Genomic DNA, 17,282 nt, shown 5'->3' with positions numbered 1-17,282 from the left:
GACTACCCCAAGGTCACCCACCAGGAATGTAGGAGTGGAGAAACAAATCCGGTTAACCAGATAAGAGTCTGCCGCTCATGTGGAGGAGTGGAGAATCAAACCTGGCTCTCCAAATTAGAGTCCACCTGCTCTTAACCACTACACCACGCTCGTCTGTCCTTGGGTTTGTAGTGAGCACATTTTCAACATAAGAATTTGCAGAAAGAAGTGATACGAAGATATGGGCAGCTGAAAATTAACCTTATGTTCTATGAAACCAAATTGTGTTCCTCTATATTCAACAGCCAGGGTAGCTGAAGATACAGCCCAGTGTAATCTTTTCAGTTTTGAAGTGTATTCATGAAGTGTATTCATGACACATACAAATTCCAGATTATAACACATGTAAAAAGTCCCATACACCTTGCACACAGAAACTTCCACAAATTAATTAGAAAAATTATCTGTAAATTAAAGGTCCTATGTCAGGGGTCTGCAACCCGCGGCTCCAAAGCCGCATGCAGCTCTTTCAGCCTTATACTGCAGTTCCGCATGGCCTGGAGGTTGGAAGGTAGCATGGGCGTATCCCTCCAGTCCTCCAGAACAGCACTGGAAGGAAAGGAGAGTGGAGGGGCCAAACCGGAGGAGGCTCCATGCGTGAAGGCACCTCTTTTCGCATCCCCTCCACTCACCCCTCCTTCCAGCGCTGCTCTGGAGGGACACACCCATGCTGCCCTCCGACCCCTGCCATCCCCCCTCTGCCCCACGGAGCAGGCGGCAGAGGGGGTTTCCTTACCCAGCACCGCTGCCTCCCACAGTGTGAGAGGTGACGGCACTGGGCAGGCCACGGAAGCCATCCCCCCTCTGCCCCACAGAGCACGTGGCTGCCTGCTCCATCAGGCGGAGGGGGTTTCCCTGCCCAGCGCCTCTGCCTCCCAGCACGGGAAGGAAAGGTGAGTGGAGGGGCCAAAGCGGCTCGGTAGATCTTCAGGGCCGTGGAAAACGGGTCCAAATGGCTCTTTGGGTGGTAAAGGTTGCTGACCCCTATCCTATGTAAACAATATTCATTTGAAAAAACATTCTGGCTGAATTACCCATTTCAGACATATAATTCCGAATTTTGCTGTGCGAGAACATGGATCTTCTCAGGCTAAATAATGGAAATGAGGAGGGACGGACAAAAGATACATGACAGCAATGTCAACTAACAGAATTTCTCATGAAGAAGTGTTTGAACCGAAATGGGAGAACACAGCATGTTGTTTGTGTGGACGTAAGTGGATGCCCTGAAGCAAGCCAGCCAGCTAGGTGATTTTATGCAGTCAGTATAAAAACCAAAGGATGAACTAACCTTGTGACATAGTCACTGCATCCCTTACAGCAAGCATATACTAAGCAGATTGCCCTGACCTGGAGTTGCTACTAGGCTGGCCTTCAGTGTCCCAGGCTCAGCAGGTGCAGCAGGTCGCGACCCTTCCATGGACACCCCGTCCTGAGAGTTGGTACGAGATATGGTTTCGGGAGCTTTCTTTTTGCGCTGCAGAGCTTTCTGGATGGACTGCACATCTGTAGGCAAGTTGGCCAGCTGGTGGAACACGTTTCGCTTGCGAATAATGGCATAGACTAAGTTGGAATTGCCTGGGAAATCACAGCAACAAGGGCAAGAAGAAAAGAACAGGTAAACACTGTCATTTTTTAAACCATTTATAGCTCTGCATTAACACAACGTACACAATACGAAGCTATATAGAGCTATATCCCGAAATTATACAGGGATGTGAGGACTGCGTGGCTTCTCTTGTTCTTCCCTTTCCCTGCTTACACCCTTTCTTCAGTCTCACTGGAGGAGACTGGACAGCCCCAGGCAGGAGCAAAAACACAGCTAATGATCAGCTTTAGATCTATTATCCTTTTGGAAAGAAATATGATCAGTCAGGGCAGCACAAGCATCTCCAGCCAAAAGGAGAACCAGCTCACTCTATTGGACAGAAATATGACCCAAGCTGCTTGAGGAGGTGGGGGTCTCCAAGGTCCCTTGTTTTGTAACACCAAAAGTGCCTTTAAAATAGCAGAACTGGAAAAAAAGGAAAAGACTATTGTCTGGTAATACGCAGGCAGGATTTGTTTTTGAGATAATCCTGCATCCGGGATTAGCGATGATTCCATGACAGGCCTTGATTAAGTCATTATCTCATGGCCTTACTTTCACATATGTAAAGTGGACACTACACTGTCTTGCATCAAATCGTGGCTGAAGTGATAAAGGACAATAACAGAAGCTGAGGCAACAAGTGTTTATTCTTGATTTTTAAGAAAAAAAACATATGTTGGATATGAATTACAGGCAGCTTCCACTTCCAGTACAAGGTTTGGAAAGAAACATGGAAACAAACATAAAATAAATCACTGGAGTCCTCATAATAAGCAGACTCCCAATTCTAACAGCTGAATGGAAATCAGGGATAGGAAATTTAGAAGAAAGGTCTGCACCATTTTCTACTAAGGGTAATTTTCTGTTACATTCCTAAAACAACAGTTTTCTCAAAATATTTACGTATGGAATAAGGTATCAAAAGGGCAAATAGGACTGAATCCTTCAGCTACTCACCATCAAACTGGTATTGGATAATATTGTTGAAAACCTCCAGCAAAAAGAAGACAAGATGATGGTTCTGGACAGTGGAGAAGAGGAACCAAGTAGTTGAAAAGGCTTCCAGTAAGTGCAGCAGTTTGTTAGCAGCTACCATAGAAAGAGACTTCAAGTATGGCGATACTGGAAGAAAGGGAGATAAGAGCAGCAAAGGGAAAAAGCAGTTAGGGAGAGCCAGATATTATGAACATAGACGATGCCATAAGGGTTCATGGTAATTACTGAATTTCACAAGAGACCAGCACCCAAATCCCAAACCTAGGAGGTTCAGTTTGTATTTTGACACTGAAGGAGACATGCAAAGAAAAAGGGAACCCAGAGGTGAATGGAAGCAAGTGCAGTCATACATGGTAGGGTTTGGTTACTAGTGGGCACAGAAGATAAGGCAAAGGCTTCATAGAAAACACACTTTCAGCCCTGAATTACAGAAAAGCGCCCATTACGTACTAATAGGAAAAAAGCAAATAAAGGCTCAAAAGTTAAATTTTATAAGCAGCAATATTAATCATTCACGACAAATTTTCTAAACCAGTGACCTCTTAAATTGAAGCAGAATCAGCTTAACTCGGTGGAACATGCACATTACACTCATTATGTAGTTACTCCATCGGTTACTCATCAGTTACTTGGCTCCATTCAAGATATTGGCTACCTGCTCTTAAAGCCTTTCAGGGCCTTGGATCCTCTTATCTGCAGGACTGCCTCTCCTCCTATCCTCTGTCCCAACAATTTTGCTTGAGCAGAGGTTTCTGGAGGTGCCACCTCACTGACCATGCATGGCGTTCTCTGGTGTGGCCCCACCTGGTGAAATGGCCTGCCTGAGGTAGTCCAGAAAACTCTCATACTTCTATCATTCTGCAATCTATGTATAACAGAACCGTTCAGGGGGTCACTTTCATAAAAGTAATAGGGCTATAACAGAATGGTTAAGAAAAGTGCTTTAGTAAAGAGAAGAGTGGACTATACCACTGTGCATAGTATGCATTATTTGTTTGTACTAGCTTGCTCTCACTGCACTGTTTTCTACTTAATATAATATCATTTTCTGCATATTTTAACACATCATGTCTTACAGCACAATCCTATGCAGAGTCTAAGCAAATTAAAATGTATGGGCTTAAACTGGTGTAATTCTCCTAAGGACTGTACTGTCTAGCTTTGTTTCACATATATGTAATTCTAGCTCTATTAGATTGCTTATTAAAATATCTCATCCTGTTGATTGCACAGATTTATACCGTGTAATCTGCCTAAAGTCTCAGTAAGAAAGGCAAACATAGAATCCATAAACAAATATATCTGATTGGAAGAATACCTGAACAAATGCAGTAAGAAACTGATGTATTTTATATTTCCAATGCTAATTTAAGAGATGCCATATACAAATTTGGTAAGTAAAAGAAATGTCTTGTATGGAGCCCAGTACTGCTACTTTCTTAAATAGGGAATATCTATGTTTATAAAAGCGTATCTTAAAGTGAGGGAATTTGCTCAGCCTACCCTAATTAAGCACTTGAATGATTGAACATTATGTTTAAAAAAGGGCACAAATGGCATCACAGCAAGTTTTGCAGACTATTTGCTCAAGAGTTTCAGGGAGAACAGTAGGCTATAAATAAGTCAAACAAACAAACAGATCAATAAATAAATATGGAACAAATTGATTTCAGGCATCTAATAATCAATGGCATTGTATTGGTGAAGTTAGCTAATGCCATCTGCTGTACAGACGGCAGAATTGCAGTACTTCTTCAATTTAGCCTGTATTTTATTTATTTTATTATTTATTTATTTATTTCTTCGATTTATATACCGCCCGATCCCCGAAGGGCAGTGCAATACAGATTGGCATTGCATAGGGGCACTCTTTTGAGCCTTACTGTGATCCTACAGCATCTCCATTCGTAGTGTCCACCTCCAAAGGTGTCTCTAAAGATCTACAGTTAAGATCCCCAGGCATAACATTTGCCTACATTGCTCAGACTTACCCAGGGTCCCTAGAAATGTGCAACTGACATATTGGGGAAATGATGGTTTAATCTAAAATCTCAACAGTTAGGTGAGCATTCCTCACTAGAAGATCAGGCTACTCACCATTCACAATTATGGTAAGGAGGCAATCAAAGAGGGGCTGCAGTCGCTGGTGCCCACTAGTTATGATCTTGTGAAAGACCTAGAGTATGAAACAGAAGTGGAGAAGAGCAGGGAGAATTACAGTACTTGCTTCTGTGGTGGTGACTGTCAAGACACAAACAGGGTACCAGACATTATCCAAGTCCATTCCTGCCTACCTCTCCCCAAATGACTTCTGCCTGTTTAGAAAGGCGCAGGCATTACCAAAACAAATAAACAAAAATAAAAGTGGGGGAAAACATTGCACTTACAATGATGAGAAGATCAGCATGTGTTCCTGTAAATACAGGAATATCCATTGGTACCCGCACAGAATAAGGCTTGTTCAGGCGAACTCCAAAATTTCTCTCCCCACTAAGCAACAACAGGATGAAGACACCAATATGCGTAAGTCCTACCCGAGCTGTGAAAAGTGACACAGTGCTGAATATAAGTCGCTCATTTGGCCAATGGCGACATCTAGTTATAAATAAAATTAAAGCAAAAAGCAAACACAGAAGTCTATTGCTGTTTAGTGTGGTACCTTTATTACTGTATGTAGCAGGACAGTAAAGGAGAAACTAAGGATTCAGTTAACCCACAACTGACACCCGGTTACTTTTGTCAGATGATACAAATTTCACTCCCACTGCAAGCAAAAGTGTAAACCTGCCCAAAGAACAGCATAAGGCAGGGGTCTGCAACCTGCGGCTCTCCAGATGTTCATGGACTACAATTCCCATCAGCCATGGACTACAATTCCCAATTGGCCATGGTGTCAGGGGCTGATGGGAATTGTAGTCCATGAACATTTGGAGAGTCGCAGGTTGCAGACCCCTGGCATATGGCAAGAGGTGACTGATGCTATGAGTGGACGAGGAAAGCCCAATTAAACTCATAAATTCTAAATTCACCAGGCTTCTGGAGTCTGTGAATTCAGTCCACTCAGCCACTCTCTCACACGTGTCCTAGTGAAACACATGAACCTTTGTTGTACCATCTGTTCTAAGTGCTTCCCTTATGCCTAGAAGCACCTGTATCACAGAGACCGTTTAACCAGTTGCAAGTAGCATTACCTTAGTTAACACACAGAGGCTGCTGGTCAGTGCACATTCGCCAAGCAGCTGCTGGAGGTACCAAACCAATGGAGAATGGTAAGATGTGAAGTCTGCCTGCCCTCACCTCATGTCAAGTTGCTGCCACCTAGTAGGACCCACACTGTGCCTAGGTAGTGCCTTCTTCAGCAGGCTGCCTTTGATTGTGCTAGGATGACAGCAACATGAACAGAAGCACACACCATTTCTCATGTCTGCCCCCTTGGATCCCGCGGGGTAGGCATGGGAGGAGAGCGGTCGGGGTGAGGCTACAAAAATGCACACTGGCGGTTTCTGATTTATCATTCTCAAAACCACAACCATATAATCACAATCACAATGTGTGACTGCAGCTTAATGGCAGGTATACCCATGATATTATTTCCAATGTGAGGGTACATCAGTGGCGGAGCTACAAGGGGAAGGGTGCGCCATGTACCGGGCGTACGCCTGGGGGTGCAGAAAATCGCCCCCTGGCCCCTTCCCCCTCCCCCTTTCCCACACTTACCTTAGTTCCTTTCCTTTTCCTAGAACTTTTTCAGGCTGAAAAAAGGCCTGTTCACAGTACAGGCTAAAAACAGCCTGAGGAACTACAGTTCCCAGGAGACCTTGGGGCTCACAAGGTCTCCTGGGAAGTATAGTTCCCATCAGGCCGTTTTTAAGCATGAACTGCGAATAGGCTTTTTTTTCAGCTTGAAAAAGTTCTAGGAAAAGGAAAGGAACTAAGGTAAGTGTGGGAAGGGAGGGCGCGGCGGGGGGGTCATGGGGGGCAGAAAATATAAACTGTGCACCAGGCACAGTTTGGCCCAGCTACGCCTCTGGGGTACATTCAGAAAACAATAAATAATAAAATCAGCATCTGACCTTTCAAACAGAAGAATAAGCTTAAAAACAGCCAAGATAAACTTACATTGATCAGCTCTGGCATCATTCAAAAAGAAGAGAATTGGCACCAGGATATCCAGGACATCACTGCTCTTCAGCACAAAGAAGAGAAATTTCTGAAAGGGAAAGGAATCAAGTCATCTCTTTTGCCCAGCATTTTTTTCTCTAGAACATCTGAATAAGGACCAGTGGACTGCCACATTAAGTTGATACGCTTGTGAGACCACATCAGTGGAATGGAGCAAAGGCAACAAAACCAGCATGCACAGAGGCAGGCATTTCACATTTAGAAGCCCTCCAGAGAGCCTGGCAGGAAAAAGACTAAATCCTACGCTTTATCTCGAGCAATTAAAAGATTACTCTGAAAAGTTTCTCTCCGTTGACCAGAGGTCTGTGCTGCTGGCAGGCGTCAATTATGGCGTAGTCAGGCAGTTCGAAATCAGGGCAGGCAGCAGACAGAAGCGTGGTCAGGCAGGTCCAAAGTCAGGTAGTCCACGAGTTGAAGCAGGCAGACAGGCTAGGTACCAGTCGCGAAGCTACCAGAGGGCGGGGGGTTTGCCACGCACCGGGCACAGGGCTTTGGGTCACATGGGGGGCGGAAAATCCCCCCCCCGACCCCTTCCCTCCATGGCGCTCCCCCCTGCAGCGCTTCCCCCACACACTTACTTTAGCAACCCGAGCAGGCTGGAGAACAGGCCTGCCTGTTCTGGTGGGAGCTACATTTCCCAGGGTCTCCTGGGAAATGTAGTTCCCACACAGGCAGTGGGGGGGGGTCGCGGGGGGAAGCATGATCTCCCCCCCATGGCGCCCCCCCCCCCTTTACACTTACTTTAGCAAACCGAGCAGGGTGGAGAACAGGCCTGCCTGTCGCCTTCTAGGCTGCAAAGGACCTGGTGGGAACTACATTTCCCAGGAGACCCTGGGAAATGTAGTTCCCACCGGAACTGGCAGGTCTGTTCTCCAGCCTGCTCAGTTTGCTGAAGTAAATGTGTGGGGGGGAGGATGCCGCGGGGGGGTGGGGGAAGCTGGGCGCACTCTGGCCCAGCTACACCTCTGCTAGGGACCAAGGTTCAGAGTAACTGAGCAGGAGGCCAGGTGTGTGGAGCTTCCCTGTGAAACATACTTCTTGCACCCTTGCAGAGCCAAGTCCAAAACAGGGTTTATACAGGAGGCCTTGCTAATGAGGTCGGGATCCCGCAAAGACTCAGCCACCCTCTGATGTTGTCGTTTCCAGCTCGCCTTTGGCCATATCAAGCTGCAACGCAGGAACTTCTTTTAATACCGAGATGCTGCCTCTGCTTTGGTCTCCTCTGTGTAGCTGGCATGTCACCTATGTCATCTGGGGCTGCTGAAGGCTCTCCCAGCTGCACTGCATCTGGCTCAAGGGCTTGGCTCTGCGACTTGCCTCTCATCTTGAGGAGCCAGCTCCTGGTCTATGGTGTCATCTGGCTCTCCATCAGATTCCTTGTCTCCCAGGGACTGGCTCATGACACTGTCACCATAACCTTATCTATACTGACAACTTTAAATGTATCAGCAACCTGATCCTTGCAAGCAAAATGGCATATCGGATCATGATTTACGGCACCAAGGCTGGCAACACTCAAAACGGTAAGCAATGCATAAACTCCCATTCTAATTAATACCAGGGATATTTATATTAGTACTGATTTAGTCTATTTTAGCTATGTCAGTATACATGGGATGTTTTTTGTGTGTGTTTTCATTTTATGATGCTGTGTATGAGGAGATTGTGAAGGCCTATGGCCAAGACAATAAACTTATTACTACTACTACTTCTCACTTTTGTTAATCCTCCCCCCTCCCCCTCACACACAAACACACACACACACACACTTCATGGTAACAAAACTTTGCTACAATGCTGGAACTATTTGGAAAAACCCAGTCTTTGAGGCTGCTTCCACATGAAGGTTTTTCATGTCTCCCCACCCCCAATCCAGCTGCAGTGGTTCTTTTCTGGTCATCACCCTTCTGAGATTTTACCCTTTCTCAGATCCCAGTCGAACACTCTAACCACTACATCACAATGGCTCCCATCATCCCCTTTCTAAAAGTGCTGATCTTTGTCCCACCGTATTCCTCAGCACTGCCAACCACGCCTGTACCTTGTTGAAATCACACAGTTTCCAGAAGAGAACCAGGAGCTCCTGATGGAACTGGATTTTTTTGGTAGAGTTTGGCAAGTATGTTTGAAGCAGTGGATTGGAAAGCAGCCGGGCCATTCCTTTTAGAATGAATTGGAAATCCTGCCAACAAAGTAGAAAACATAGTTTGGGGACTGATTCATATTCGCTAAACAGTCAAAAGAGAAAATAGAAATTTACCTCTTCTCTGTGTATCCTAGACAGGTAATTCACAAAGAGGTTGTCTGGTCCTGGAGGCTGTGTTCAAAGGAATTTAAATATTCAGCTTAGTATTTAATTTGGAATAATAAAATACAGAAAAGACATATATGAAGTGATCAGAATTCTCTGGCAGACCTTTCCATAATATCTTGCAGAAATGTTACCAAATGCTGAAAATCTAAAGGCCTTTCTCACTACAGGAAATAAATACAAATGCAGGCTGCAGTAATTCACAATCTAAAACCACACTCTGAAGTTTCACTTACTTACATGTACATTTTATTCTGAAAAATATGTTCTTCAGAACAAGCTGCTTTAAATATTCCAGAAGACAATACAGCTGTCTTTCTTTCTTATATCTGCCTTGGGATTAAAAGCTGTCTTCTTTTGAAACATTCCCTTCCATAATTCCTAGCCATGACCTCTGGCCAAAGCTTGCAAATTCATTTACAAAGTCCCTGTACAAAACGCAATCCCCCCCCCCAGAAGGAGGTGTGCCCACTGGCAAATCTCTCCAATTTTGTCAGCGAAGCAGAATTAAAATCACGCTATAGGTGGATTTGCTTGCTGTGGAGAGAATGGAATGTGAAAATGGGCCAGAGAGAATGCATCTGTACGAGAAATCTTGCCACAGCGGACATTTGCCTCCACCGCACAGCAAACACCTTATGCATAGTCAGCCACATAAGAGAAATCTTAGCCTCTCTTGAATCACCAGGACCAGGTTAGTACAACTATGTACTATCTGGGCTGAAAAGGCACCCAAGATCAGAGCCTGCTGAGCAAACGTCCTGGGGCATCCTTCAGTAAATGGAAGCAGGGAAAATCCCTTCAGCTGCACCCAAAATGTTGGGTGCAAGCTGACGGCGAAACTTACCAGATAGCAAAAGAAATTGGCGGGGGGGGCATAAGATGATTCCTGAGCTTGACAGTCCACACAGCCAGTCAGGAGACATCTTGCAGGCAGTTTAGGGGGGAAAGGTGCACTATGAAACTTTTTTTAAAAAGACATATTGAGAAATAAGGTGTCCTAAGGACATCTTGCAGAAAAGGCAGTAAGGAGTGCCTTCCCAGGATGCTTTTTTGTGTGTGTGTGTGTCCTCAGAACATCTTATTTCAGCTGTATGGAATGGACCCATGTTTCTTTCAAACTGACATTGCAACTGGTGAATCAACTCTCAGTCACTATAGAGATCTCTCTACTTGGTGCGGTAAAATCTCTACAAAATTTATGTGATCTCATAGACAGTATCTAAAGACTGATTAACTCAAGCAGTATGACACCAACAAACACTACAGGAAGAAATATGTTTTTGTAATAAGTTTAACAACATGCAAATTCAGAGGCAAATGCCCATAACGAACTCCACACTTTTCTTTAAGCAAAAGGATGCCTAACTATTTATTGTAAGCTGTTTTTGCATTCCATGGCACCATCGATTACCTCTCCCTACCCCCACAAGCTGTACTAGGAACTATGTTCAGGGACAGTTTCACCCTCTGCCCTGGACTCGTTGCTGGCCCAAGGCCACCTAACTTAAGAACTTAAGAAAGAGCCTGCTGGATCAGACCAGAGTCCATCTAGTCCAGCACTCTGCTACTCACATCTTTCTTTGCCTAAACTGCCTTTAGGAAATCTTCCTGCTGTATGTTGGAAAGCCTTTAGGCTGCCCATAATTCTCAACCAATACTTGATTTTTAGAGTCACTTGGATGTTAACAATGGCTTTGTTAATGGCACAAAATCCCCAAACAAGATAAACAGATTTAGACTGTTCTCATCTTTGCAAGTTGAGAGTGTTGCTGTAATACATGCTATCGAAAATTTCTAGCCAGAAATTTCCTGTTTTATATCACATTCGACATATATGTAGTGACAAACTTATCTGGAAAAGGCAAGAAACACCACAACCACCACCTAAAAGACTAGAAACACAGCTAAATCTGGGAGACACTCACCTCTGCATCATCCATGACAGTTCCAGTAGTAGTGCCATCTACTGTGGGACTGGAGCTGGTGGACGTATCATAGTCCAGTGTGACTATCAGGACTTGGGCAGCCTGCTCCACCAAGGGTTCACGATAGTCCGAGAAGAGCAAGTGATTATAAGGGATTCCGTAGCCCACTGGATCATAAGCACAGATGATATTCAAGAGGGAAGTGAACAGTGGTAGTGCATGCCTGAAAAAGGATCCAACATGCTCAAAAAGACACTAGAAAGCAGGTATGTAGAGCTAAAAGCCTTTCAAAGAGAACCAGACTTTCTGCAACATATATATTCTACTAGAATTGATCCACCTGGGTATGAAATTGTAGAAGTGGTGCCTATGCACCACAAAGTCAGTAAGAATTAGAATGTCAGTAAGAAATTAGAAACAATTATTACCTATGTCTTTTCTCAAGTACATGCTCCTGTTGGATCTGCCAGCTGCTTTTGACACAGTTGACCCTCTGGTCCTGGTCAACCCCTACTGACCACCTAGCCTCTTTGGCAGTGAGGGGCAAGGTAATGAGGGGGTTCACCTTGTTTCTCCGGAGACGCTCACAGGTGGTAGCCATCAGATGTACGGAGATCAGCTCCCTGGACCCTAACCTGTGGGATCCCGCAAGAATCATCCCTCTCTCCCATGTTGCTTAGTATTTATATTCATCCTCTGGTGGAGATCATCAGGAGGTTTGGAGTTGGGTACCACCAACATGCAAGTGACATCCTGCTCTACTTACTGTTTCAAAAGCGGCCAACTGCTGGGATCTCAGCCCTGGCCTTGGACCAGGACACCGGGTTATATTAGTTATCAAGAGATAGATGAAGTCAGATCACATGGTTGGGTAGTTCCAGGACCCAGGGATGGCCAACGTTACCTGCACTTGATGGAGTCCAGCCCTCTGTAGTGGACTCTGTTAGGAGCTTAGGAGTATGGCTCAATTCTTACCTTTCTCAGGATAAAAAAGTGTCCAGGGTGGCAAAGACTGTGTTTGATCATCTACGTCAAGCCTGACAGCTGGCTTCTACCAGTTCTGTTGTTACCCTGCCTCTGTGATCCATGCAAGAGTCACTTCCAGATTAGATTACTGCAACACTCTCTACATAGAGTTGTAGATCAAGTTAAGCAGACCAGAATGTGGCTGCTAGATTCCTGACTGGGTCTCCTGGTCTGCACATATAACATCAATACTTCAGCACCTGCACTGGCTTCCAATCAGCTTCCGGTGCCAATTCAAAGTGTTGATTTTGACCTATAAAACCCTAAATAGTCTGGGACCATCTTACCTATGTGGACACCAATCCCAGCATAACCCCCCTCGTCTCCTTAGATCATCATAGTGAGGCTTTTTACAGATGCCTGGCCCACGAATTGCCCACCTGTCAACCTCAAGGTCAAGGACACTTTCAGTGGCGGCCCCTTCTCTCTGGAACCAGCTCCTCTAGGAAGTTTGTGCCCCATGGAACCTTCCAGCATTCCATAAGGCATGCCAGGCTGCTTTGTTTTGGGCCGCCTTGGGTTAGCGCTATGAACCAGGGAGCTGGCCACTTCTTTAATCCTTCAGATCGGTTTAAACTGATATTTTAATTGGTTTTATTGTTTTATACTTATTGTATTCATTTGTACTACATTTGTATTTATTGTATTTTAAATGTTCTAAGCAGCCCCAGGTCCTCTGTGAGGGACGGGTGCAGGATATTAAATAAATAAATAAATAAAAATACTGTTGTAAGGCAATCTCATTTAATTGCAGGATACAGTTGCCTATATGGATACTTACTAGATAGTAACAGCACTAGTAATAATCTGAATGCTTATTTTAAAATGTCTCCTTTCCACAAATCCTTGACAATGACAATTAATAAAACCAGTAACAATATTATGATCTTGATTCAAAGAACTGCCACAAGAGGGCAGGGTTCACCAGGAATGAAAGTCGATAAATCAAAATATGCAGGAAATATATCCAAGTGTCAAGTCACCAGCCATTTATGTACTTGTGATTTCCTTTGCACTGAGCATACATTTCCTTTTTGTTTCATTCTCAGATATGTACACATTTCCCCTCTTCAGCGGTCACCCCACCTTTAGATCAGAGAATCCCTCTAACCGCCTTCTCCGAAAGCTCTGAAAGGGTGACTTCTCCTCTGCCTTCTCAGAGAAAGTGAAGGAGATAAGCATGTGTTTAGGTTTCTTTGGGTATTCTCACTCCTCCATGTCTTCCCCTGCCCACACCACAGCAGTTCCTCCCTCTCTTTGGGCCACCATTTCAGAAGGCCAGAAGAGCTTTCATTTTTCTTATTTTCCTGCTGAAGGTCTACACTGGAGCAATAGACCCAGTTAAATTGACAAGAAACTGTCATGGTCTAGCAAACTAACACTTGACCAAAGATGGCAGAAAAAAAAGGTGGCAGGCAACCTCCCCAAATGGAGGCTGCATGGAAACAAGGAAACGTTGGGCGGGCAAAATGGTGGCTCGGCACACTGCACAAGAGAATTCCTGTGCAAACAGAAAACTATGCAGAAATCCACTGACGCAAACAGCTGCAAGGTAAGTAGTGTATGCATAAATGACCCCCATTTCAGTAAACATCAGAAACTGCAACTACAAACCAGGAATATAGAAGGTCTATACATTCAGCTTCCTTATTCTGAAGCACAACCAACTCAAGTTTCCTATATAAAAGAAGCATCTTTTACTGAGGTAAAATATATGAGTTGTAGATAAAGTTAAGCAAGTACTGACATTCTTAAGGCAAAAGTAATGGAACATACTGGTTTTGAAAGCAACCTCCAGAAGAGGGAAGAAAGTGGAGGAAAGATATAGAAGGATTCTCCATGGAAGGACAACAGTGTGAATTAAAACAGAACAGATGCAAAGCACGTATCACAGGCAGTTCATGACCTCTTACCTGTTCTCAGTGGAACAGAAGAACTGAACCCAGGGGTTAGTGTTGCTGCTTTCTGAGGAGGGTGGCAGATACATGACTTCAGAGAAACACGTTAGCAGGAGTTTCAATAGCTCTGACCTGAAAAAGCATATACATAAAAAATCTCTGGCTGTTTCTATATGGAGATTATACTCTAATTTTATATCTAAATTGGCACAGGTCTTTTTGGAGCATCCAAACAGTGTTTTCCCTTAACTGTCCACTTTCCATGTTTTCCTTACTTTCCTGCGACAAACCTATGAAAAGACTATATAGTTAAAGTATTAATGTTTTACTGCTCCTGTCCACTTCAGTGCCATTTTCCTTCTCTCAGTCTCCCACAGCCACCATTTCTTCCCAGCACTACTCCAACCCTTCGGGAGGGGTGTTGTTTTAAATTAGCACTTAACATATTATTATGACTTTAAATTGGCAATGGACGTACTGTGGGGGCTTAACTCTATAATATATCAATTGGTGATTATTTTTTTCAAAAGCCCTCCAAAAAAGATAAGGAAAGCTCCCATGTGAATATTCTGCTGCTGCTGCTGCTGCTGTGAATGCCTCTGTGTTTGCAGTGACAATGGAAGGAACATGGAAAATTGTTGCCAACAGGGGTGCAGCCTGGCTGTGTATGCTTATGGGAATGGGGTAAGCAGCTATATCAGAGGCTGTTTTGATTTTTGGCCGTAAATCATTCACTGGATACACAATACCTTTTTTTTCTCATTTTAATACTCAACTTTGGCAGAGTCTTGCTTAGACCACTGAAAATGTACATATATTGAGCTTTTTCCTGTTTTGTTGCAGTAAGCGTTGTTTTACTTTGTAAATTTTCCAATCAACTTTCTCTTAAAAGATGCTAGAAGTAGACTTCATCACTGTCATACGCAATATTTATTCTGAACACCTGGAGCAAAAGCCCCAAATACATTCTCCTGATCAGTTAGCAGCTGTCAAAATGGCAGATTATGAACACTGCATGATGATGTCACCTGATCAGTTCCATTACAATCATATAGCCCACCTAGCTGCAGAATACAAACAGTAACAGCTAAAAGATGAGAAAGAGCCATTCAGGTAAGGCCTGTGCATTACAAGCACTGTTGGCTCCTGAAGTTTAATCAACTGCTTCTCAGTAAGGCCAAAAATTTCTTGCCTTGCACGTTCTTTCAAGCATCATAGAACAGGATGTATATAGGCCTTCTTCAAAGAGCAAGAATCTTTAAATTTCATCATTCCCAGCTTTCATCACAGTATGAATTTGAATATGCTGCCATGTAAGCTGAAAAACTTACTAAGTAAAACAAAGCATACTGCAATGAAGCCCACTGGGAAGTTAACCTCCCCATTCTGTGCAGCACCAATGCTGGATAGTGCTGATCACCCATGTCCATATCTTCAGTTCAGCCACTCACCTATTTAAATCATGGTTGTAGCTGGGTGTCGGAGAATGAGCAAATCCAACACCAGCTTCCCAGATGTATTCACAACTATCAATCGCATGAATATCCTCAGCTGTATCCTGGGTGGGGTGGGGTGGGGTGGGGGGAGAAAGAGGAAAGAGAGATCAATACACTTGCCAACAGAGGCGGAAAGAACATAGGACACAACTGGCATTTTACCAGAGTAGATATTATCAAGCCTCCCATTGGTATTCATGGAATGGATAAAGATTTGGATAGAGACAATGTACTGAAGACATCTACAATATTTGTTTGTTTGTTTGTTTGTTTGTTTGTTTGTTTGTTTGTTTGTTTGTTTGTTTGTTTGTTTGTTTAACACCCCATCCCCAAAGGACTATGGCTGGTGTACAACCAATAAAACAATCACATTAAATTATGATCAGTAAAACAAAATTTTTAAAATAACAGTTAAAATGTAAATAACCACCAGCTCCAACCTCCGTCCTAAAATCAGATGATGACAACACAAACAATGGACTCATAGGAAGGTCGGCATAAAGTGGGCGAGCCGCCAAGGGGGAATATGGGTGAGGGGGATGGCACCTTCAACAGCCGACCTCCCCAAAGGCCCGGCGGAACAACTCTGTCTTGCAGGCCCTGCAGAACTGTTCTAGGTCCCACAGGGCCCGGATTGCTGGGGGTAGAGTGTTCCACCAGGTTGGGGCCAGGGAACTAAAGGCCCTGGCCCAGGAAGAGACCAGCCGTATCATGAAGGAGTCCAGCAAATTGGCCTCTGCCAAACGCAGAGGTTGAACAGGAGCATATGGGGACACAAAACAATATGGATGACAAGTGTTCAAGAAGCCCAGAACTTTATAGCATAAGATGACAACAGTGACTTTAAGTGAGGGGTAGTATGGAGTTTGATCAATTCCAGATGACTGGTTACCATGGCGCCTAGAATTGCTTTGCCTACAGTTCACTTAAACATGCTATTTTTAAGGAGGCCACAATGCTCTTATTTCCACTGTTGTCTTTATGTGCCTATTGGAAAGCAACATACATGCTGTAATGATCATCTGAGGCCAAACAGGTGTAGACAGACAACATTAGGAGAAAGACACTATATTACTGTCACAAATATTTTAAACATACATCTACCTTATAAAGGGCAAGGTAATGACAAAACTCTGTGGATACTCCACCATTATTTTGCTATGGGTGCTTTCCCCTGCCTTGTGTCTCTTCTCATACCTGCCGTCCATCTACAAATGAACACACATTGCATCCTAGTTCTGCAACAGCACGGCTACCTTTATTGAGTCCAAATATTCCTAACATAGAATTATCATGCAGACTTTTTTTCCCACCAGCACCATACTGCACTTACCACTTCTAGATCTTGAAAGCCTATACAGGACAAAGAAAGCAGCTTTTATTTGTAACTCAGTTTATTAATGATGCCCTCTATCGCTGTCCCATTATTGTTTGTTGGCAGTAAAAACACACTCACACTTTCTCTGGCACAAGCAACTCACCAGAACCAGTTCTGCAGAGACAAATAGCCATTGAAAACTGAACGTTTTCTTTCCAGGAGCAATCAAGGGTAAAAAGGGCCCAAGATTAATGTGTTCAACTCAAGGCGACCTGGCATCATTAAACATTTGCTTTCAATGCTTTAATTAAGCAAGTTTTTTTGTGCTAGCCTTTTTTTCTACTACACACAAGTTCACATTACAAATCTCACCTAATGTTTCTGGGTTCCCGTTATGTAATAGTCAGTTTCACACACTGCAACAGACAACCAGTAATTCAAACAGTTGGGACAGAATCCAGTTTTCTGCCTGCTCAGATATTCTCATGTAGAGTACC

At 43.9% G+C, this 17,282-nt stretch overlaps 1 protein-coding gene across 1 annotated transcript in view; it reads right to left on the bottom strand.

The window, feature by feature from the left end:
• The window catches only part of HID1 (HID1 domain containing), a 57,281-nt gene that overhangs the window by 13,378 nt on the left and 26,621 nt on the right, over nt 1-17,282 (bottom strand). Inside the window, exons 5-14 of the mRNA XM_048490137.1 lie at nt 15,423-15,529; nt 13,987-14,103; nt 11,048-11,270; nt 9,069-9,125; nt 8,850-8,990; nt 6,746-6,836; nt 5,014-5,165; nt 4,724-4,802; nt 2,588-2,752; nt 1,390-1,617 (exon numbers count right to left, since the gene is read on the bottom strand). Coding sequence (XP_048346094.1) covers nt 1,390-1,617; nt 2,588-2,752; nt 4,724-4,802; nt 5,014-5,165; nt 6,746-6,836; nt 8,850-8,990; nt 9,069-9,125; nt 11,048-11,270; nt 13,987-14,103; nt 15,423-15,529 — 1,360 coding nt within the window. The remainder of the gene's footprint in view (nt 1-1,389; nt 1,618-2,587; nt 2,753-4,723; nt 4,803-5,013; nt 5,166-6,745; nt 6,837-8,849; nt 8,991-9,068; nt 9,126-11,047; nt 11,271-13,986; nt 14,104-15,422; nt 15,530-17,282) is intronic.

This window comes from Sphaerodactylus townsendi, linkage group LG03, assembly GCF_021028975.2.
Source record: "Sphaerodactylus townsendi isolate TG3544 linkage group LG03, MPM_Stown_v2.3, whole genome shotgun sequence".
NCBI classification, from domain to species: domain Eukaryota; kingdom Metazoa; phylum Chordata; class Lepidosauria; order Squamata; family Sphaerodactylidae; genus Sphaerodactylus; species Sphaerodactylus townsendi.
Note: the sequence above shows the minus strand (reverse complement) of the source record. Positions and strands in the feature narration are given on the sequence as shown.